The following is a 23,987-nucleotide window of genomic DNA, read 5'->3' as shown; positions in this document are numbered from 1 at the left end:
CAGGTGATATGTCCACAAGCGTTGCGTTTTTTTCGTTTACGTATATTTACAACTATGTTTCTATTTAATGTACCAACAGAGTAGTTGTATAGTAACTACACGTCTGAAAACCTTAGAAAAATTGTATTTTTGGACATTAGAGCGCCGTTTCTAGCAGCTCAGATTGTAAGAAGTCTCCCTTCCAAGTTGTTAGTAGTTCATCTGTCAGGAGAGCGCGTTGCACTGCAACATCCTGTGCTGTTGGTGGCGCTGCATTAAACGACAATTTTGCAACTGCTTTCCGGTCTGCGGCATTTCTGTCGTGAATGTAGAGAGAACGTTGTGTAAGTAATCATAGATTTTAATTAAGAAATGTATATAGGAATATATTTACGGGTTGGATTGATGTGTATCATACAATATTTAAGTTGTCTAGAATAAGTGATTTTAATCGTTGATTTGCAAACGGCAGTGTGTTTATTATTGGCTTACAGCATGTTGCTATTGGCTGCCATGTTTTTTAAAGAGAGAATCAATGTATTTAAGGATGATAGCGAGTGTTTGGTATCTGGCTTTTAAGACTATAATGAATGATTAGTTAAACCATAATTATTTGTCTTAGACCTTTATCTTTTAAGGAAAGCTGTTGTTTTTTTTCCAATGGCAACAGATGTCAAGGTCAATAAGACTGTTAGAGCTCAGTGTTCTGTTGTGAAGCTGCTTCAGATATATTCAGTTAGTTAGTTAGATTTTCAGGTGATTAAAGATTTAGTGTTCTATCTTTTGAGTTTTCTATCTACTTAATTGACATGTCACGTCACAGTTTTTTTAGTCAATACAGAACAGAATCAGTTTATGCGTCTCAGAATTCAAACTTAAAGGAATTGTTCACCCAAAAATGAAAATTCCCTCATTATTTACTCCTCCTCATGCCATCCCAGATGTAAATTACTTTTTCTTCTGCAGAACGCAAATGAAGATTTTTAGTAGAATATATCAGCTCTGTAGGTCTATACGATGCACGCGAACATTGTCCAGAATTTTAAAGCTCCAAAAAGCACATAAAGGCAGCATTAAAGTAATCTTTAACACTCCAGTGGTTAAATCCATGTATATTCAGATGCGATATGATAGTTGTGGATGAGAAACAGATCAATATTTAAGACTAGAAATGATCCTCCCTGCCCAGTAGGTGGCAATATGCACCAAGATTGTGAATCACCAAAAACAAAAGTAGAAGAACTCTTGAAAATGGAGATTTATTATAAATAAAAATACTTAAATACTGACCTGTTTCTCACAGACACCTGTCATAGTGTGTCTCAACTCGTGGATTTTACCATTGGAGTCTTTTGGATTACTTTTATGCTGCCTTTATGTCCTTTTTGGTGCTTCAAAATTGTAGCCATCATTCACTTGCATTGTATGGATCTACAGAGCCAAGACATTCTTCTAAAAATCTTAATTTGTGTTCAGTAGAAGAAAGGAAGTCATACATATCTGGGATGGTATGAGATAATTATCATTTCTGGGTTAACTATTCCATTAAAGAATAGTTTACCCCAAATGGAAAAATCTGCCACACATCATGATGTTGTTTGAAGCTAGTATGACTTTCTATCTACAGTGAAATACAAAAGATGTTAGCATGTCAGTAACTATTCACTTTCATAGGATACTTTTTATATTTAAAGAAACTAAATGGTTACTGATAGTAACATTTAGCAAACAAACAACAACAATAAATCCTTCTGTGTTCCATAGAAGAAAGGAAGTTTTACTGGTTTGAAACAACTTGAGGGTGAGTAAATGATGACCGAATTGTATTTTTTGAGTGAACTATCCCTTTAAGCTTGTGGGCTTGTTTTTAAGTAAGGTGACCTTTGGGAATAAATGTATTCATGTGTATTATACTTGATTGGTTATAGCTACATAAATTTTTCTGGTATGTCTTTACTTTTATTGTGCACATTTGTAATGTTTAATAAACTATGGGTTTAGCTGATGTTGTGCCTGAAATTAATGACTTGGTCTGGTTTTTCATAGAATCACATTCAAAACCCTTTACTGGCTGCAGGATGTTCTTGACTCTGGCACTTTTTCGGAAGGGGATCCCAGGAAAGCAGTGGATCGGGAAGCACCGTCGGCCTCGTGCAGTCACCTGGCAGATGAAGCGGAATATGGTGGAACGCCTGGAGCAGGAAGCAGAGAATGAATACTGGATCAGCCGGCCTTTCATGACATTAGCGCAGGAGAGAGGCCATGCAGCACAGAGACGGGAGTGGATGTCACTTCAAATCAAAGCTGCGCGACAAGCCAAGTTCCCTGAACACAAATACATTGCAGACCAATTGAACCACCTGAAAATCACCAAGACCTGGTCCAGCTAATCAGAACACCAAAGACTGATTGAGCAGATCTCTGAGTTTTGAGAGGGAGCAGAAAGGACTTGTGTGTTGAATTGAATTTTCTGTTTGTGGATGTTACATTGTGCATCTGTGTGTGATATGTGCTGTTTATAAATTATATCTAATTTACACATGTGGCTGCGATGTTTATTCTGAATCATTGAGCAATTTTAATTATCCGGCTTAACCACCCCACCACGAGGACCTACTAAGTAGTGGGAATTGGGCATTCCAAATTCGGAGAAAAGTATAATCCAGCTTGTCATTCAGAGTCAATTCTAGACACTGTTGTGTGTGAAAATCCCAGGAGATCAGCAGTTACAGAAATACTCAAACCAGCCCATCTGGCACCAACAATCATGCTATGGTCTAAATCACTTAGATCAAATTTTTTCCCCCTTCTGATGATTGATGTGAACATTAATTGAAGCTCCTGACCCATATCCGCGTGATTTTATGCACTGCAGCCACACGATTTGCAGATTAGATAGTCGTACCTGATTGTTGGAGACAGACAGGCTGATTTGAGTATTTCTGTACCTGCTGATCTCCTGGGATTTTCACACACAACAGTCTCTAGAATTTACTCAGAATTGTGCAAAAAAACAGAAAACGTCCAGTGAGTTCTGTGAATGGAAATGCCTTGTTGATGAGAGAAGTCAACAGAGAATGGCCAGACTGGTTCAAACGGACAAAGTCTATGGCAACTCAGATAACCGCTCTGTACAATTGTGGTGAGAAAAGTATCATCTCAGAATGCTATTCTGAGATGCGGTTTGGCACTGTTTGTGGCTGATCGGTGTATTTACATTACGCTTTTCACAATACATATTGTTCCAAAACAGCTTTATCGAGAATAGGGCCTTAATACCATCAGAAAGCCAAAAGTGACAGTGGCAATTAAAAATCCCTAAGATGTTTAGAAAGGATGAGATAAAAAAAATTAACATTTTCCAAGACTCATCTTGCTATAGCCAGATCATATTCAGGAGTCGCTGTTTCAGCACATCACTATCTTCAAAGCTCAATCCAAAGCAGTTACAGTCGTGTCCAAAAATATTGACACCCGTGGTAAATTTGAGCAAAGAAGACTGTTGGAAAAAATAATCTGCATTGTTTATCCTTTTGATTTTTCATTTAAAAAAAATCACAAAAATCTAGCCTTTATTGAGGTAAAACATGCAATTGAAACGGGAAATATCTCCTTATTAAATAAATATTTTTCTCCAAAATACATTGGCCATAATTATTGGCACCCTTTTATTCAGTACTTTTTGCAGCCTCCATTTGCCAAGATAACAGTTATAAAAGTTTTCTCCTATAATGCCTAATGAGGTTGGAGAACACCTGGCAAGGGATCTGAGACCATTCCTCCATACAGAATCTCTCCAGATCCTTCAAATTCGGAGGTCTATGTTGGTGGACTCTCCTCTTCAGTTCACCCCACACATTTTCTATTGGGGTTGAGGTCAGGGGACTGGGATGGCCATGGCAGGACTTTGATTGTTTTGGTCAGTAAACCATTTTTTGTTGATTTTGATGTTTGTTTTGGATCATTGTCCAGCTGGATGATCCAACCAGGGCCCATTGTAAGCTTTCTGGCTGAGGCAGTCAGGTTTTATATTTTATCTGTTGTTATTTGAAAGAGTCTGTGATCTGAAGAAGATGTCGGGGACCTCTGGCAGAAAAACAGCCCCACAACATTCAAGATGCATCACCACATTTAACCATGCATGGGCAATTTTCCAGCTGTGTTCCTTGGAGATTCTTTGGCCGCTTGAACTGTCCTCCTCACTGTACGTGTAGACAATATAGAAACGCATCTTTTTCCAGGCTGATTCTTAACATCTCTTGTTGATTGTAACTTGTTAATTATTGCCCTAATGGTGGAAATGGCATTTTCAATGCTTTGGCTATTTTTGTGAAGCTCAACAATCTTTTGCCGCACATCAGAACTATATACTTTAGTCTAACCCACTGTGATTGATGATTAAGGGAATTTGGCATTTGTGTTACCTCATACCCCTGTGAAACAGGAATCCATGGTTAAACAATGTCATGTTCCTAGTCTCCCAGGTCCACTAAAAAAATGAAAATATGAATGGGAATATTCTTCAGATATATTTTACTCATAAGAATTTCCAGGGGTGCCAATAATTGTGACCGTGTTTCGGAGAAAAATATTTATTTAATAATGAGATATTCCCCTCTTTCAATTGTTTTACTTCAATTAAAGGTTAGATTTTTGCAAATGTTTTGAATGAAAGATCAAAAGGATAAACAGTGCAGATTTCTTTTCACAGCCTTCTTTGCTCATATTTACCAAGGGTGCCAATATTTTTGGCCACCACTGTATTCACCCATTTTACAGGTAAGCCTACTTAAATGGAGATTATGACCAGCTGGACTATATGAATTGACAACAGTCTCTTAAAGTAAGATCTACAAAGACTTGAAAAAATAAGACAGCAAAATATCAAAGAACATTTACAAAAAGCAGGAAAGGTCCATCTCTTCATTCATCTGGAGTTAAAGATACAAAAAGCCTCTCTCTGTAACAATTTTTTTTCTCTGTCACCCCCTCTCCTGTGAGGTTAAATGCCCAGAAAATCTAAAAGAGAGTGTTTAGCATACTTAAAATGCTGGAAAACCAGAGAAGTGTCATCTTCTCTCCTAACGGCACTCGTGTGATCAATAAGTCTAGTGTGCAATGTACGTTTAGTTTTACCAATATATATCAAATAGCATGTAAAAAATATTATGTAAACGTGTGCTTTTGCAATTGTCTAATCTTGTATGCTTTAGATGTTTAGAGGTGTATAAAAGATTTACATTTCACATATTGAGAACAAGAGGTATAATTGTTACATGGAAAGATACCCTGCTTGGGCATTGATGAGGGTTGTAGGAGAAGAGATGGATATAACTGCATGGATCAGTTTTAGAAGCGACCTTCAGGATATTTTTGTCTTTTTCATTTAAATTTTTTCAATAATTGTGGCTGTGTTAATGCCAATGGCATACATTTTGCCAAAAGTGTTTATTTTTGGGGGAATTTTGACATTTCAACCTCATATCCTATAATACATCTACAATACACGGTGCACACACAATTGTTACACTCAAAAATATCCCCATTGAAACCCATTAAAACTGCAATATTTGATCCCAGTGTCATTAAAGCATAAAATCACGAATTCTATGATATTATGCTTTCATTCCAGAGCCCTGGTTTAAAAATGATAATTTTTTACATTTTCCACCAGATGGTGACATTTTTCTCATGTTTAGCCTATGGAGCAAATACATGCCCTTTCCCTATTTTCTGCTTGCTGTATTGTGGAGCACTGCAGGCCAATTAAATAAATGATGCAGCTAAAATGGTGTGGGTGTGTTGGTATGGAGTGTTTTGTATGCGTGTATTGAGAAATGTGTATGTATATGTGTGTGTGTGTGTAAAAAAACAACAGTGTCATTATGTAGACAAACTGGCATTTAAAGGGTTAAAATCATGAAAATGAATATATATATTTGATAGTTATGATCAGGACTGATGTTGGTTGGCTAATATATCTGTTAAACAGAATAAACTGCATATCAGAAAAGGGGTTGTTCTTGAAAATACATTTGTCTTCCAGATAACCAAGATATAAATTGTCATAATCTGGGGCCATGGTGGCACCCATGGCTGTGCCCTCAATCTGTGCCCAACACTCAATACTCCAATGCACTAGAGGGAAGCGTTTACATTAGGGCTGCCGTGTTTACATTAAAAACTACCCTTCCCATAATTACTTGCTCACCAACACCTTGGTTGGTCTCCATGACAGTCTTGTTATTCAATAGATAATCATAGTTGGATGAAGAGTTTAACCGCTTTTCTCTTCATGTAGCCATACCCAATAAATCACTCTTCGATATGCTGGAATGAGCCAATATTCCTTTCATGTTCGCGGACTCTCTTCCATCATCTACGGCGGGCTGGATAGTAGATTCTCTCCTCCAGCTTAGTGCCTGTCTGCGTGGTAACTTGTCATTTGCATCTTTGTGGTTCCGAAGCCGGTAAAGCATGAGAGAGCAGCGGTGGGGCAGCGGCCCGATCCGGACACAGGCGGCTCGGAGTCTGATCGCAGGCTTGATGGAGGAGAATCGCCTGTAACAGCATCAGAAGAATGATTTCACGATACAGCCGACGGCCTGTATCTCACAGCCTTGAGATGTGCGTATCACCTCAGTATTCACAAATACACAGGCTGTGTCTCAAAACCTAGTGAGCTGCTTACCAAGCCAGCATTTTTGGGCTGGTGTTACCTGTGCAGGTAGGACGCTTACTAGGTTTGGAGACCCAGCCATAGTAAGTGCGCATGTCAGGTAGCATTCTTCTTTGTGTTGCTATTAAGATCATTTTCAATGCAGACACACTGGGTGACTTATCACTAGATATATCTTACTATATCTTACATTTGAGTACAAATGTGCTTTTTATGTCAGTTAGAAGATATTTTGCACCAATTAGAAGTTGTCATGTATGATCTCATGGATCTTCGTTCTCTCACTCTGTCTCCTGGTTTTTGGTGAATCTATAGCCGTGGTTTGTCCCACAGCTGTCTTGACCAGCATCCTCTTCCAGAGGAGGCAGATGATGGCACTGTGCATCCTCCCAGACTCCTGCATGATCTACAGGAGGATATGTCCTCATACAGCAGGTGAGTGACTGGTCATAATCACATGCATGTATAAGTACTTTGTCAAGTCATTACCAATTTTTTTTAATATTTATATGTAAGTAGGGGTTCAATTGGGATTTTGGAGGTGGAGAAAACCTTTCATGTGGGTAAATATGTTATGTAGAATAACCCTGTGATGTGGGGTAAGCCTAAAATGGGGGAACTGTATGATGGGGAACCCTTTGATGTGGGAACCCTGAGATGTAGGGGAAGCCTATGATAGGGGGAACCATATGATGGTGGAAACCCCATGATATGGGGAAACATGTACATGTTATAACCAGAGGTTGCATACAAAAAAGGTTTTATCTGTCACTCTGACAGACTTAGTTGTAAAATTTACATATGGTCTATTTTTATCCGTTATACTTGTTTTAATTTGATAAGAAGCCTACTACATTCAAGAGCGTAGCATCCATTATAATGGCATATACATTACATGAAAATGGATGGGCTTAAATTATATATTTTTTGACTCCCCAAGCACAAGTCTGTTAAAACCAAGGAGTTATATGTTGAACGTTCTACCTGCCTAATTTTTAAACTTTGCCGGTTATGTGGTGCTTCAAAAGGAAATAAATGTTCGAAAATGCGCATATAGACATGCACAACTTTTTCAGTGTGCCTGATATCACAATAAAGTGTGACAGATGAGAAGCTCTAATACAGTTACTCCTCTAAAATAACTGACAATTCTGGTCTAAATGTCTGTGCTTAGATTAATTGGAATTAATTGGTAGAAACGATTCACTGCTTTTTTGTGCTTTAATTTTGTTATTATACTTTTTTGGGCTTTATTATAATAAAGTAACACACTAATCATGCAGTAAGTCACTAACTGAATGACATACTGTATGTATGCAGTCATTAATTCTGAGACCCTCTCGGAAAATACGAACACAATTTGTCAAAATTGACGCATATTACCAGATGTTAATGGTGATGGCGCCTGTTAATAGGCTACACATCTTAATACCAGGCAATTAACAGCAGGTGTGTTTGTGAGAGAGACAAAGAAGTCAAAACTGATCCACTAGTTTAAATTGTTTTTAAATAGATTTTCCTGTCAAAATGACGGAGAGCATTTTGAATTATCTATCCAACTGAGAATTTCTGGTTAGCACAACCCCTGTTTGTGTATTGTAATGTTATTAAGTCACTGTAAATGTTCTAAAACACTAGTTATAACAATATCTTACCTTCCATACTCTTCTTTTTAAAGCAAGTGAAAAGATTTCCTTGAACTGCTCTCTTGGCCATTTTTGAAGGTGCACGAAACAGACGAAAACTGGCATTACCTTAATATGTAGGACAGGAATATTCAATTCTTTAATTTCTGTTAGATATCATATGTAAAGAATTAAAGTATTTTATTTGGATGATTAGTTCTAAGTTATACCTGCTGTACATGACACAACTGATCTAAAGGGGATGGTAGGGGTTGTTTTATAAGGGGGATGTCATTTCTTCAACAAGGGGGTTGGGATCCTCTTACATACACCCCCACAGGCTCAAATAGCGCTCTGTGTACAGAGCTATGTTAACTTGTGTTTGACATGCAATATGTTAGCTATCATTTTGGCTAAATATTCAGAGACAGACCTTATGGAAACTGTTCATTCTCATACACAGTGTTTATTGTCATGGTTTACAGCTGATATTGTTTCAATAGTCATGATGTTTGAATTTATTGAATTATGAATCTCTCTCTATAGGTCTGAGGAGTCCTCTGCTTCATCTGTTAGATCAGGATGTCAGACAGTCACCACAGATGACACTCCTCAGTCCTGGTCTGGTATCCATAGTTACACAGGCACAGGCATCTCCACAGAAAGCAGCTCTGTCTTCACTTGGGGCTATGATGTGAGTGACAGAATGATGACAGCAAGCGTGGTGATGATTCAGTAGCTTCCACATGACTCATGTTAAAGCTGTCGAATATTGAAGTCTATGGCGTACTTAGTACTTTGGCCAGCGCATGCACCAACAATGCAATGCGCACAGACAACACATCTGCGGGGCAGGGGCTTGACTGTGATGACGAAATTAGCGTCATGCGTACTGTGCGCGGAGCAATCAGCAGTGCGGACAACCGAATTATACTCAGGCCTTAAGTCCTCCTTTTATTTTATACAATCTTGTATTGCATCAATTGCCAAGACTCTTTTCTCTTCTAGCCCAAATGTTTACTGTTCACACCTCCTGACAAACTCTTAAAATTCAGTCATGCTCTCTGCAATGCTTGCCATGTGGAGGGCAAAGCAGGAGTCCTGCTCGACGCCCCGAGTCACGTGAAAGCCACTTTAGAGACAAGCATTTGCATCGCTTTTGGTGTGAAAGGGCCATTTGTCTGCAATTCATCTCACTTTTTTGCTCCGTGTTTGATGTGTAACATCCTTAATAGTGCAAATTATCTTTTACTGAATACAATTCATTGTCAGTTGTTCACGGTCAGAAATGATAGAGACCAAATATGGGGAATAAAATGTATTTTTTTCTTCTCCCACTTTTTCTCTTTTCCTGTAGGAGTTTGATAAAGCCGCCTCTAGGCAGGTCCAACAGATGTTTGAAGAGATTGATGAATTGTTGTATGAGAGGAGGGGTGAAACTCACCTCAAAGGCCTACAGGAAGAGTGTCATGAGTGGGCATCACGATTCCCTCACCTACGGTACATATATATCCACATGATCAGAGCATAACAAACTGCTGAAGATGGCTCCATATTTTAGGATTATTTGACCTGTTTGGAGCATTTGTTTGTAACAGGATCCTTGGAGCACAGCTGGTGTGTCCTACGGATGAAGGGTTCCAGTGGTATGCCACGCCTGCTCAAACGTCCATCTCCTCCATTGGAGGACAAAACCAAGAGAAAACAGCAAAGGAGTGAGTTTAGTTTTGCGTGGTTGAACCTTTAAGGGATAGTTCACCAAAAATGAAAATGTTGTCATCATTTACCCTCCCTCATGTTCTAAACACATGAATGTCTCTCTTTAATGGAGCACAGTTGACAGTAGGGGGAATGTTAAGGACTGAAAGTCTTAGTCACCATTTACTGTCATTAAATGGAAAAAAGATGCAATGTCACTAAGGCTCATTCTGCCTAACATCTTTTTTTTTTTTTTTTCATTTTCATGCCTCTGTGTGTGTCGCAGGTTGTGTGTTCAAGGCCGGAGGGCTGTTTTGTGTCAGCCATCTGTGGAGGTGACACACCCTAGTGCCACACCCAGCTGTAACCATGGAGATGAGTTCCCCAGGATTTTCGAAGCAGAGGGGCTGATAGAAGAGTATCTCGCTTTCGACTGCCGAGACTTGTGAGTGTGTGTGCGCACGCAATTTGTGTGAATGTATGTGAGATGTTTTCACATATATGACAGATGGTGATATGTAGGTTGGTCTAGAGCATAATTAATGTGCATCTGCCTGATATTTGTCAATTTGTTTTAAATGCGTGTGTGTCTAGGGATGAAGAGTGGGAACGAGAGTACATTAACAGAAGGCAGAGACACTGCCTGCCCCCTGTCTCACCCTATCGATGCCATCGTGAGGCAGTGCTTGATCTGCTTTTTGATGATGTGTGGCGCGAGCTTATTGGCTGGATGGAGGAGCTGGTACGCAGGCATTGGGAGGGTTTTGTGTCAGGTAGGATGAATTTTCAGGTGCTTGTTCAAAAGGTATGGTTAGATTATTTTGACTTATGTTTTATAACAATAAGAAAATTTTAGATATTTTTTTGTGAGTTAAGATTGTTCTTTGGAACTGCATAATATTATAATTTTATGCCTCATTCTACCAAGCAACCTGGTGTGTCAGCATTTGAGTATTATTATGGTATAGTAACTATGAGGTTGAGAACAATTAATATATTGAATAATAATACCTCTCTGACTCTCTCTGCCCATCAGATGATGAGAAGAATGCCGTGGCCCTCAGCCCTGCATGCAGTGACTCCCAGAATCCTTTTTTGTTTTTGTCCACTGTCTCAACAGTGCTTCCGACATTGTCCCAGATCCAAACACAACAGCACACAGCTAGCTTGCAAGCACAGGTTAGTTAAGAGCTCAAGAGACTGTGGAATGGGCATGGGCAGGCTTGGAGCATAACGGAATACTTGTAATGGCGTAATGTAGTCAGCATACAAATAATGTGTAACTGTAATCCGGTAGTTACATTAAAAACCCAATGTATTCAGATTACAGTTACATTTTAGAAAAATTAGAAGAACAGTTTTTAATTTATAACAAAGGAAACAAAAGATCCACCTGACATAAAATGATATAGACCGCTGCTTGCTTTAGTGTGGTACAGATGCTCAGATGCGTGGTCAACATCTCTTCAGGTTCTCTCTTGGGACTCATGTGTCACATTCACAAATAATACCTGTCTCACATTGGGCTGTTTTATTGCGATGGCCACTGGAGAACATTTATTGTTTTCGTGGAAATTTCAAAATTTGTGTCTCTTCAAAGGGAAACAACATTACAGTTCAGTGCGATTTATGCCTTCCAGCTGTGAAGATACTGTCATTTTCCAATGACCCGACATACAATTTAAAGAAGCATTTTAAGTTAATACCCAAATGAAAATCACATTTGCTGGGTTGGCTAAAATTAGTCATAAGTGTTCCTTAACAGTTTGCCGTCCATCGATCGATTCGTGGGAGCAGAAATAGCCGGTACTGTGATATGAATTTCGCATCATTGATGGAATGGTGACAGGAACATGTTTCGTATTAAAGTGGAGAATCCCAGGGCATGCTGATTGACTCCAGCCAGGTCTCCAAAGCAACCAAACTGGCCCGGTTCCTAGGGAGGGTAGAGTCACATGGGGTATCCTCCTCGTGGTTGCAAGAATGTGGTTCATTCTCAGTGGGGCGCATGGTGAGTTGTGTGTGGATGCCGCAGTGGATGGTGTGAAGCCTCCATACACGATATGTCTCCGTGGCAACGCGCTCAACAAGCCACGTGATAAGATGTCTGGATTGATGGTCTCAGATGCGGAGGCAGCTGGGATTCATCCTCTGCCACCCGGATAGAGGCGAATCGCTATGCGACCATGAGGACTTAAAAGCACATTGGGAATTGGGCATTTCAAATTGGGCGAATTTGACCCCCCCCAATTGAGGCCATCTAAAGTATTTAAAAGTAATCTGATTACATTAATTTCTTATAATTATATTAAGTTTAAGGTAAATTCGATTAGATTGAAGTAGTTGGATTAAGTTACTTATTTAATTTTTTACTAAGTAATCAGTATTTGTAAGAGAATACATTTAAAAAGTACACTCCCAACCCTGGAGGTGGGGCAAATGCTTTTGGGCTGCCCCTCTCTACATGGCTTCTTACTGAGAAGAAAAAAAATGTAAACTTTAACCACTTAAAATCATCCAGAAAAAGATTTTAGATTTATGATTTTTCATGTTTTTGTTATAGATCAATTATAGCTGCACAACTTCAGAAAACATACTGACCGAAATATGGATAATCGGTTCAGCTTTTATCCTGAGGTTTTAAGAATGATGTGTGACGTGTTAGACAGCTGGCCTGTTTTAAAGGCAATGTTATGCTACCGATAATGTCCAGCTGTGAACCATCTTTGGGTAAAATAGAATAGTAGCTTGTAAACAGATGGCACAGGCTGAATTTGAGATAACCAAAGCACAGCTCTAAAAAAACGTAGCAAGCTTCCTCTTCTGGATACTCTGAATACTCTCTTCTGCCTACATAGGCTTTCTAGGCAGCATTCTAACTCAAATTGAACCACCACATAGTGCTGTTTCTAGGCATTTGCATGCTAGGCGGTCACCTAGAGTGCCACCAGCTACGGGGGCGCCATTGAGGAGGCACCACACCTTCCACCACAACCAACCCAAACCACCTGCAGAATGTCCACCTCTTCTATATAAAAAATGAATGACTGTGAAAGGATGCAAGTGTTAGTTGATGATTGCCTCGACCAAAGGTTTGCTGTAGTATTTAAAAAACGTTTGTCAAGAAAACACAATAAAGTGTTTCGTTCACATGTGGAAATAACATCTTAATGTCAGTAATACATCTCAATCTCCTATTAAATACTTTGAATAATCATATCATCATTCTAATCCAATGCATCGTCAAAACAGCTGTATTATATCCTATATAAAATAGAAATTTGTTTTTGTTCGGTAATTTATTAATTAAATTTACTTTTTTTTTTAATCCAGGTAATGTTACAAAAAGTTAATTAAATGATAATTTATTATAATGCAGACTTAGATAATGTGGTTTAATAAAACATGTTGAAGGTTTTCTAATTTATCATAAGATATGTGTATTTATTTTTTATTTAATACATCTTGCGCCTGCAAATTGGTATTATTTAAAAACACACTGTAATAATTTTATAGTGGTGCAAGTTAGCACATATTTTGCCATGGAGTAAACGTAAAGTCATGATTTGTCTTATTAGTGAGTAGGGAATCTCTATAGAGAGTAAACTGGAACGCAATTACAGACAGAAAGAAAGAAGTGTTATTCTTAGAAATAAAAAGGTATTTTTCCACATATTCTTATGTTCCACATATTGGAAAATATGGTGGGGTTTGTCCAGTATGGGTGCCAATAGTGATCTCGCCTACGGTGCCAAAATAGTCCGAAATGGCCCTGCCACCACACAAATAGTGTACGACTTTGATGTTAGCGTTGCAAAACTAACAATCCAATACACTAATAAGCAAACATTTACACAGAATGCAAACACAAAAACAAATCTTTAATTAGATTGAACTATTTTTTGACTGCTTTTCAGTATTTATCATTTTGGCCAAAACAAAGATACTTCATTTTACAAGGCAGCATGATGTTACATCCTACATTTTGGAACAGCCTTCACATTGTGGCCATGCTCAAATAATGCCTTTATCTGCTGTCTAGGCAGGCAGAACACTAGGTTTGGGAACAGAGTTCTTGGATCATTCTCTTTCCATAATAATGAGCATGAATATTGAGGAGAAGGCACTGTCCAAGAAATTAACTTGTTGGAATGAATCCCATAATCTCTCATAATTTATTTTTATTGTGTAGTTATCGTTGACAGAACTTCACTACTTTGTGTCCTCTCTGTCTTTACACAAACTTGCACATTATCGAAACACAAAATTCTCACTGCTGTCATCATTTGTCTTCAGCTTTTTTCCGGACTTTCAATTCATTAACCTTTTACCTCCTTTTTTCTGTTTTCCTCTCTGTCCCTGTTTCTGCCTTTCTGTCCAATCATCCAACTGTCATCTAATTTCTCACTCTCTATATCTCTCTATTTCTTTTCTCTATTTTTCTATCTCTGTTCCCTCCATCTTCTTTCCAAAGAGCTCAAAGTCATGGGGTTCAAAGCACAAGTCAAGACGGAAATCCAAAAAGCAGAGAAAGTCATCGACTGTATGTAACTCTCTCATGATAACATCACACAAACAGAGAGAGTTTTCTGTCTTTTGACAGGTTTCTCTCTCTTTCCCAAACCTGTCTTTGTTTTCTAACACAAACCACAGGCCACTGTTTTAACACTGTCGGACATATTTTCAAGCTTGGTTTATTTTTGTGAAGATGTTTAAAATGCTTGTCTTTATTTCTCTTCATTGTCTTTTTTTCTGTTGCTTGCATCTGTTTAACACATTACTGCATGTTGTGAAGATGATGGATGTCAGATGTTGTCAATGCTGTCTCTGTGATCATGCAGACATGTGCGTTATATGAAAATAATAAAATGTAAAGCCTTTCATTCCTTTGGATATATTTATATAAATTTCCTTTCTCTCTCCCTTTCTCACTCTCCCCTCAGTCCAGTCGGGTACCTGTAGGGGCGGCCATGACTCATCACAATCTCAATGACCTCATCATGATACATGGCATTCCATTGCAACAAAGGAACCTGGGAACTCTGGACCGAATAGCTCAGTATGAACACCAGCTCTACTGTGTATATTTAGCAACATTTCTACTGAATTTCCATATATTTTTCATTCAAAAATGAAAAATATCTCATAATTTACTCACTCTCATTTTGTTTCAAACCTTTATTCTTCTGTGGAACAGTAGTATGTCTACTCCATACAATGAAAGTGGTCCCTATTAGGGGTGTAATGATTCACTTATCTCACTGTTCAGTTCAAGATTCTTTAAACTAAATAAAGAAAAGTTACCTTTGTACATTTAAAAAAATTATTATTACGTTGAAGACAGATGCAAAAGAGTTCCTCCCCTGTAAAATTAAGCTAAATGGACTGTTCTCAAAAGTACTACTGTAAAAGATCCATCATTGAAAATCAATCAGCCCAGAACAGGGCAATGGTGACACCAAATGGAAATATTAGCTAATAATTCTGCTTACTGAAAATACAGAATTAAGTTAGTTGCATATGCTGCTTACACACTGTCACTGATTACATACAAATATTATTTAAAGAAATGCTAATTTAATTGCTTATCTAGTTAAAAAACAATCATTTACTGATGATATCTAATCAGACATGACATTTGACATTAGGATCATATTTCCACATAGCATTATTTTACATAATATTCAGTATTATATATAGTAGATTATTATGGCATATCATTAAACCTCTATAAACGTTAATTTTCTTTCACACAGTCTGAACAGGTCACTCTCGCACTTCAAACGGACATTTGATCCCTCACGCTAAAAAGACACGTCTATCTCCTGCTACTGGCATCATTTTACATTTTGGCAGCTTCAGCCGAACTCATTGTACAACACATGTGGCTACTGTGTGCAATCTTATTTTAGAGCTTCATGTGTGCAGTGAAGCGATTTCCATTTGTTTGACCATGTTACGTAGGTGTGGGATGTCCTGCTTATTGTATAGAATAGACGCTAAAGTAATAAAAACTAAACAATTGTCCAATACCCACGATGCACTTTGTCAAATGTTTTAACCGTGATGTATCATGCCGTTACACTCCTAGTTCCTATTCATCATCATGGTATGGAAAAGAGCAGTGTATCATTAGTGTAACAGACTTTGAACAACATTAGGGTGAGTAAATTATTGAAATTCTGAAAACAAAATCATTTTTGGGTGAACTGTCCCTTTAAGGTTTTTGTACATTATTTATATAGTATTCTCTCTCTGACTTTAGGGACTCTGAGGAGAAAGTGTCTCATCGCCCTGGCTCTAGTGTCCTTCCCGCAAGTAAACCCCACCGTGCCCTGGAGCAGAGCACATCCTCCTTGACACGCCCTCCTCAGTCGGCACGGCGATGGAACCCACCTCCACGCACTCTGATGCCATTGACCTCGAGTGTAACACAGCCTATCACACCCGGGTCCATGGAAGAGGTGGTTAGAGGGACAAGATTGTAAGGGTTCCATTTATAACAACTCTTTCTTTCTGCAAGGCTCATTTTATCCCCTCTTTCTCTCCATCTCTTTTCACTCTGTTGTCGTGAAGCCCTTTCCCTAGCAATAGTTTGTGTGTGGGTCAGATTTTGCCTCCATTGTGGGGTTCAAACATCAATAAAAGCAAAGTAAAACCTGAAATCACCTACATTGCGGGAACATGCCAAAATTGCTCACAAGGAAAACTGCTTTAAGACTAGTTCACCCAAAAATGAAAATTCTCTTTTACTCACTCTCATGCCATCTGTGGAGGTGATGGGGTGGTCGAGAACCGATTTGTGAATGGAGAGCGACGTCAGGAGATGAGAGTAGAAAGGAGTCCCACCTTTGGGTGTTATCTCTTACAGCTGTTTGTGTTTTGGAGTGAGATAAAAAGGAGTAGTCCAGAACGTGAGGGGAGAGAGAGAGCCGAGCCTGCACTTGTGTGTGTGGGCATCATTTGCTTTTGCTGAAAAGCATTGGAGTGAGAGAAAATAAAGATATTTTTGAGTTTGATTAGCTGTCTCCCGCTTCCTCCTTGAGAGAGTGAAAGAACCTTGTCACACCATCCCAGATGTGTATGACTGTCTTTCTTCAGCAGAACACAAACAATGATTTTTGGAAGAATGTTTCAGCTCTGTAGGTCCATACAATGCAATTTTTTAATCTCCAAAAAGCACATATAGCCATCATAAAAGTACTCCATTAGTTAATTAACTGATGAAGTAATGTCTTTTGAAGCAAATCACTAAGTGTGTGTAAGAAATAGACCAATATTGAAAACTTTTTCTACTAAAAATGTTTGCTTCCGGCCAGCTGTGTTATGCACGTTCATGAGGCATGTCGATATCGTTGGATCCCTCGGCTGGTCTGAATTCTGCAGAGGGAAATTGTTCTCTGCACAACCTACATTTTTTAAACGAGTCAGTGGGTGTATTGAGTCAGCGAGCTGCTATAGCCTCCGTCGCTCAGGATCATAGGGATAGAAAATCTGTGACAAGTTAGTCTTTCTATGACCCGCAAACATAATCTAATGTTTTTCAGTAGGTTGAGGCATCCAGGATAAGCACACACGCAAGCACCATTTTGAAAAAGAAACAGATACAAATCTATAGCAAAACCAATTCAGCTTCTGTGTAACATTCCACCTCCTCTGTTGTAAACAACACTGCGCTTCCATATTTTGCATGTTTCACGCATCAGTTCTCACATAACTTGCCAACGCACTTATATTACGCGAGAGGCTGCGTGACCTCGACATTTGTGAACGTGCATACCACAGCTGGTAAGAAAATAGTTTTAAATATTGATTTATATCTTACACACACCTAGCGTTTCACTTCAGAAGAAATTTATTAATCTACTGGAGTCATCTGGATTACTTTTATACTGCTTTTATGTGCTTTTTGGAGCTTCAATATTTTGGCCACCATTCACATGCATTAAATGGACCTACAGAGCTGGGACATTCTTCTAACAATCTTTGTGTTCTGCAGAAGAAATTAAGTCACACATCTGGGATGGCATGAGGGTGAGTAACTATTGAGAGAATTTTTGTTTTGGGTGAACTATGCCTTTAATGAAAATCCAAAAAGTTCCTGAGATTTTTTTGGTTTAGAGGCAGTGCAGTATAAAAGCAAAAGAAGTCAATGGATAATCCCCACAATGATAGAAAAACAAATGTGTATGTGGGTTTTAGGACAACAGCCAGTGATCGTTTGACCTCACCTCCAATGCCTATAAGCAGAAATACTCTCCTCCCTCCCATTGGTGCAGGAGACACAGAGCACACACACTCTGGACAACACTCCCGGCTTATTCAGGTGCTTTAATCACAACACACAGAGCGATTCATTCTTTAGCAATAACTATTTGCTGTGCTTGATAATGTCCAGACTTAACAATGGAAATATAAGATACAAATGTTTTTACTGTGTGTGTTTGTGTGCTCATATGTGTATGTGTATATATGGTTGTGTGTATGCATGTGTGTTTGTATGCCATTGTGTGTGTGTGTGTGTGTGTGTGTGTGTGTGTGTGTGGAAACAGAGAGGCTCCTCGAGTCGGCCTCACAGTGCAGTGACTGACGAGGGTGTCAGTCTACAGCCCAGAGACAAACTGCACCTGCTGGATGTGTTTTCCAGACCCAACACTACACACACCATTAGGGTGAATCTCTCTCACAAGTGCATACATATATAGTACACCTGAGCAAGCACATAGCATGACTGTTAAATCTTCAGCAGACACTGACATGTGTGTTTATGTGTTATTCATAGGAGTGTCTTGGTTGTTTTTCAGTCAGACACCCCTTATCGCCATTCATTCACTGGAATAGACAACATTGGGCAGGGACGACTTGGCAGAACATCTGTTGGCAAAGGTTGGTGCATTAACACACAAATTACACTTCCTGAAAATGTAAACCGTAGATCTATAAAAACAGTGTGCCATATATATAACCCTCTATTGTGTGTGTGTGTGTGCGCAGATTCTCTGGGAATTGGTGTGACTGGAATCAGTTTGGGCATCAGCAGCAGCTCCTTTATAGACTCAGTTTCCCATCATCCTCTCGGCCACTTCCCCATAGAGCATGAGGAGGAGCCAGATGCAAAAGACTCTCAGCCAGGTCAGTGAGAATCAGTTTGAATCTACAGTTTTATTCATGACACCAAAAATAATGGCAGAAAGGAATTGAGGTGCCTTAATAAACAAAATGGTAATTGTTTTCTCCTGAAGGAAAATCAATAGCTGATAAGGCAGCAAAGTTAAGAAGTTATATAGATGTAAGAGAAAAGACCAATCACAAATCATAATGCAAATACTGTATTATGTGTTACAAATTGTAGAACGTTGTGAATAATACAAATTTAATTTTGGAGGAATATCAAGATAGGGCTGCCTTGAAAGCACTGTAGTAAGACTTATGCATTGGCTCCTCAAATTCGACCATTCTCAGCACACATGAATATTACATAATTTTTTACTTTTGGATAATGATGAAAGGAGTGAATTAGAGAAAGGAAGTTATTTATTATTCTGATTTATTATCAATCTATTATTTAATATTTATTTATTTATTAATTATTAATCATTAACTACCATTCTCTAACTCGTCTGTGTGCCAAAAGTCTAAACTTTCTCAGACATATCTCAAATGAAAAATTCCTTACAGACGTGCATTAGCGATATGATTAAAAATGTTTCATTTCAATCATTATGTTGCAACACTTTACAATAAGAATATATTTGTAGTTATCATGAACTAACAATAAACAATACAGTTACAGCACTTAACCTAGGTTAATGTTCATTTCAACACATACATTTTTAAAATAAAAAGTTACATTTATTAAAACATTAGCTAATGCATTATGAACTAACTTGAACTAACAATGAACACTTGTGTTATTATACTTTAACCAAGATTAATAAATGCTGTTAAACTATGTTGTTCATTATTAGTTCATGATACTTAAATTTGTATTACTCATGTTAACAAATAGAATCTTATTTTAAAGTTATACTTTTCAACACTTTCAATTAACTATTTACTTTTTAAGGTGCACTCAGTAACTGTTTGTTTTGTCATCTTGGACTTACAGTGACACCTAGTGGTGTGGATGCAGCATCATTCAAAATCAACAGTTTTCAGTTACAGATCCCATTGTAGAAATTCACTATTCACAATTAGCCATGTTTAATTTAATCCAAGAGTGAAAGTGTCCAATAACAAGACGGTTACTGAGATTAAGCCAGTTGGTCATGTGACTCTTAAATGGCAGCCTCCATGAGGGCACCTATGCATTATATAACTATATAAAACAGCTTTTATATAGTTACTGATATGACTAGAGTCCTCATCTCATGTGAGAGGAAAAAATGACTGAGTGCACCTTTAAATGTACCTCAGAAAGCATGTAGTCAGTGTTCACACATTTGGGGCAGTGGTGGCTCAGCGGTTATGGCTCTGGGTTCAAGCCCCAACACCAACACCCTATCTGCTCCAGGGACGCCATATCATGGCTGACCTTGCACTCTGACCCCAGCTTAGCTGGGATATGTGAAAAAAATATTTTCACTGTATATATGCAAAAAATGTATGTATAATGTGTGACAATAGATCAGTTATTATTTGTCTCTTTCTCCCTTCTTCTTAACATTACTGGTCCCAATGTCTGTTCCAGAACGCTCCCACAACAGAGGCAGTACGACGGCACGCAGTAGCAGACCAGGGCTTTAACACACACACATACACACACACACACACACACACCTCAGCACTGATGCTTTTCTTCAGTACTGACATACACTTTATACGTCTGCTGAACTTTTGTATGACACTCCGTTTGGGCGTAAAATTTATTTATGAACCACTATTGCTATTATTATTGTTATTCATATTGTTGTTTGAAATTTGCTACAACCTTATTTTTGTATATTGGATTATTCAGCTTCATATGGCTGCCAAATACAGAAAACTGTCTATCACTTACATCTGTAGATGTACTGTATATGCTGTACTGTATGGAGTAACACATCTTTATTTTCCCTTAAGACGGCTCAGTGAGGCCTACGTGGAATTTCTATGCAGGTTCATAAAGCAGGTTTTTCAGCACTATGAGCATCATACGTGTAGGAGATAACTTTTATTGCCTGGAAGTTGCCTTTACTAGAGTGTTCAAGATTTCTTCAGCTCTAGATATCACATGTGAATTTCAAAATGGGTTCTGGAACATGCTGAAAAAGATACTCTATATATTATAAAATTAATTTAGTCATCATGATGCAACTGTAACAACTCTATCCAGTGAAAACAAGTTAAGTTGTTAAATTAGTTAATGCCTTTACACTTGATATTTCAGCGGTGTGTAAGAACTAATACTGTACATGGTTCTGAGTTTTGCACATGAAAACATCCTTGAAGATTCCGCAGTTGGAACACTCTTTACTGTTTACTCTTTACCCAAAATGTTTAATTTTCTCATCATTTACTCACTCTCTTTCCATCCCAGATGTGTATTACTTTATTTTCAGAACACAAATTAAGATTTTTAGATGAATATCTCCACTCTGTTGGTCCATTCAAAGCAAGTGAATGGTGGCCAGAAATGAAATGGCTAAAAAGCATATAAAGGCATCACAAATGTATTCCATACAACTTCTAATGTCTTCATAAGCAATATATAAGGTGTGGGTTAGAAATAGATCAATATTTAAGTCCTTTTTTTACTATTAATCTCCACTTTCACATTCTTCTTCTTTTGTTTTTGGCGATTCACATTCTTCATGCACATCACCACCTACTTGGCAGGGAGAATTTATAGTAAGAAAATAACTTACATATTGTTCTGTTTCTCACCCTATCATATTGCTTCTGAAGACATGGATTAAACCACTGAAGTCATATGGATTACTTTTATGCTGCCCTTATGTCCTTTTTGAAGCTTCAAAGTTCTGTCTGACATTCACTTGCATTTAATGGACCAACAGAGTTAAAATATTCTCTAAAAAATCTGTGTTCAGCAGATGAAAGAAAGTCATTTTCATTTTTGGGTGAACTATTCCTTTAACATTCTGATTTGGTGATCATGGAATGTGCTATAGCAGAGTGTCATTTGTCACATCATAACTGACCCTTTGAATAAGATCCTATTACCACACCAGAGCCTCATTGTAGGAACACTATGACCTTGTTATTCAGAGGAAAACAATTCACTTTTCAAGGGCAGGCCAGTACAACAGGCTACATAATGACAATTGAAAAGCGGATTTCAAGTTTAAAGTTTCTTGGTTTTTAAAACGGTTATTCATAAAATAAGCCTTTGTGATAGAGCCTTAGTCCAGTTAGCCATATAAGTAGATTATGCAGTATTTGTCTTCACAAGAGGAACAGGAAAGTGTGTATTATTATTGCATATAGATCTACTCTATATACTGTACATACACACACAAAGAACAGCAGAGTTCAGGGTTCATTCAAATATTATTATACATTTTTTGACTTCACAGGAACAAAATAAGTCTGGTCTAATTATTAAAACTAATTGGAATTTGCTTTCTTTGGTGCCAGGAAATTCTGACTCGTAAAACATTTTCTCACTGTTCATTTTACTGGCAGATATTGAATGTGGTTCTTCAGGGTTGTAATGTTAATGTGGCAGCTTCACTGTAACAGCATTTTATTGAAATTGTACCACATCTAACTCTGTTTTAACTGAGCATTTGCATTTCATTTGATTAATGTCTTTATTAATGATCGCAGTGAGTGAGTATTTCATTTTATCTACATGTATAAATCTATCTGGAGATTAACCAAGCTTAAAAGCACGTATTATGAGAGAATAGACCACAAGAGTCATACGTTTTCATGATTTGAGAGATGGACTCCTCTACAGCCATACTGAAGCAATTTCATAAGTAGAGGAACTGTTCTCACCTACGTCATCTCTTCAAACCCCAGCCTAATGCCTCTGTCCTTAAGACAGATCCAACAATTCTTCACACAGCTCAGCAAGGACAATCTACAGTTGTGGAAGTTGTAGCCATAATTGAGTTATATAGTTTGTTTTGTCAATTTACTAGAATTCCAGATGTTCTGCTGTTTGACTGCAGACCACAGAGTTTCATTGCTGCTGATGATTTGAAGTGGGCAGGTTCCAAAAGCCATGCCACCTGAGCCAATAAGGCACTTTTCACACATATGTATATAGATTTTTTTTTGCTGTTGTTGTTTTTCAAGTGGACGTGTGAGGTGAGAATGTTTGATACTGGACGGGAGTGAATGTGTTTGTGGACTCAGTGGAGGTGGCACAGCTCTTGGAAGGTGTAGCACTGCTGTACCTTAAGATTTCCCCTGAATGTTTACCTCTATAAAATAAGTGGGAATGGTAATTTAAAAATAAAGGAGATTATTTGAGTAATATTGTTTTTTCTTTTATCTTTGACATTGCAACACTGCATCAAACACACACACACTAGCTGATCCTAACGTCATAACAAAAATCTGTGTTAATATTCTGTGAAATAATGTTATTACATGGGAAAAGCCCATTTTAAAGCTTAAACTTCTGTATACATACGAAATCAACTTGAAGAAAAGAACAGGGGCCTGATGTATAAACGTTGCGTATGCACAAAATTGGCATTGAAATGTGCATAAGCAATTTCCCACGACCATATCTTGATTTATGAAAAATAAACTTGCCGTAAATATGTGCGCACCGTCCAGACACTCTTGAATGTGCGTACGCACTATTTTACTCTTTTGTGTGTGTGTGTGTGTGTGTATTGGCAACTTCAGCTGGACAAATAATTAACTTAACAGACTGATTATAAACTCTGATTTTCATTTAATTCACTTTTAGAATAAAAAACTATTTAGTTAAGCACTTGAAACAGAAGTAATCGTTAAGCCAGTAGAAGGCTATATTATTTGTATGTAACTAATTAAAAAGGCATTCCAATTGAAGATGTAAAAGGGAAATATTGGTTTGTGATGCG

General features: G+C 38.0%; 2 protein-coding genes across 4 annotated transcripts; both read left to right on the top strand.

Moving 5' to 3' along the window:
- The first annotated feature begins 270 nt into the window (after window positions 1-270).
- Window positions 271-2,583, top strand: LOC127662103 (ribosomal protein 63, mitochondrial). Of its 2 annotated transcripts, XM_052153086.1 has the most exons (3): window positions 289-323; window positions 1,744-1,780; window positions 2,026-2,583. In XM_052153086.1, the coding sequence occupies exon 3, from the start codon at window positions 2,058-2,060 to the stop codon at window positions 2,367-2,369; it is 312 nt and encodes a 103-aa protein (XP_052009046.1). In that variant the 5' UTR covers window positions 289-323; window positions 1,744-1,780; window positions 2,026-2,057; the 3' UTR covers window positions 2,370-2,583. The 2 variants fall into 2 exon arrangements, with proteins under 2 accessions (XP_052009045.1, XP_052009046.1); XM_052153085.1 differs by lacking the exon at window positions 1,744-1,780 and having other exon boundaries at window positions 271-323; window positions 2,026-2,577.
- A 3,619-nt stretch (window positions 2,584-6,202) lies between these two features.
- On the top strand, window positions 6,203-23,390 carry LOC127662100 (protein FAM149B1-like). 2 transcript variants are annotated; one of them, XM_052153075.1, is made up of 16 exons: window positions 6,203-6,606; window positions 6,974-7,093; window positions 8,830-8,977; window positions 9,641-9,783; window positions 9,882-9,998; window positions 10,268-10,426; window positions 10,576-10,754; window positions 11,018-11,160; window positions 14,456-14,524; window positions 14,925-15,040; window positions 16,247-16,465; window positions 18,184-18,307; window positions 18,534-18,653; window positions 18,786-18,867; window positions 18,976-19,113; window positions 20,672-23,390. In XM_052153075.1, exons 1-16 carry the CDS (start codon window positions 6,560-6,562, stop codon window positions 20,725-20,727), a joined length of 1,980 nt encoding a protein of 659 aa, XP_052009035.1. In that variant the 5' UTR covers window positions 6,203-6,559; the 3' UTR covers window positions 20,728-23,390. The 2 variants fall into 2 exon arrangements, with proteins under 2 accessions (XP_052009035.1, XP_052009036.1); XM_052153076.1 differs by lacking the exon at window positions 14,456-14,524.
- Window positions 23,391-23,987: the final 597 nt, after the last annotated feature.

The sequence above is a fragment of the Xyrauchen texanus genome, chromosome 22, assembly GCF_025860055.1.
Source record: "Xyrauchen texanus isolate HMW12.3.18 chromosome 22, RBS_HiC_50CHRs, whole genome shotgun sequence".
NCBI lineage: Eukaryota > Metazoa > Chordata > Actinopteri > Cypriniformes > Catostomidae > Xyrauchen > Xyrauchen texanus.
This window is presented reverse-complemented; position numbering and strand designations above follow the sequence as displayed.

Bases quoted from the DNA above. Each gene is read 5' to 3' on its own strand.
- LOC127662103 (XM_052153086.1), top strand. From the start codon at position 2,058: ATGTTCTTGACTCTGGCACTTTTTCGGAAGGGGATCCCAGGAAAGCAG.
- LOC127662100 (XM_052153075.1), top strand. From the start codon at position 6,560: ATGATTTCACGATACAGCCGACGGCCTGTATCTCACAGCCTTGAGAT. The intron at 8,978-9,640 runs GTGAGTGACAGA...CTTTTCCTGTAG, and splicing joins TCTTCACTTGGGGCTATGAT to GAGTTTGATAAAGCCGCCTC. The intron at 15,041-16,246 runs GTATGAACACCA...CTCTGACTTTAG, and splicing joins ACTCTGGACCGAATAGCTCA to GGACTCTGAGGAGAAAGTGT.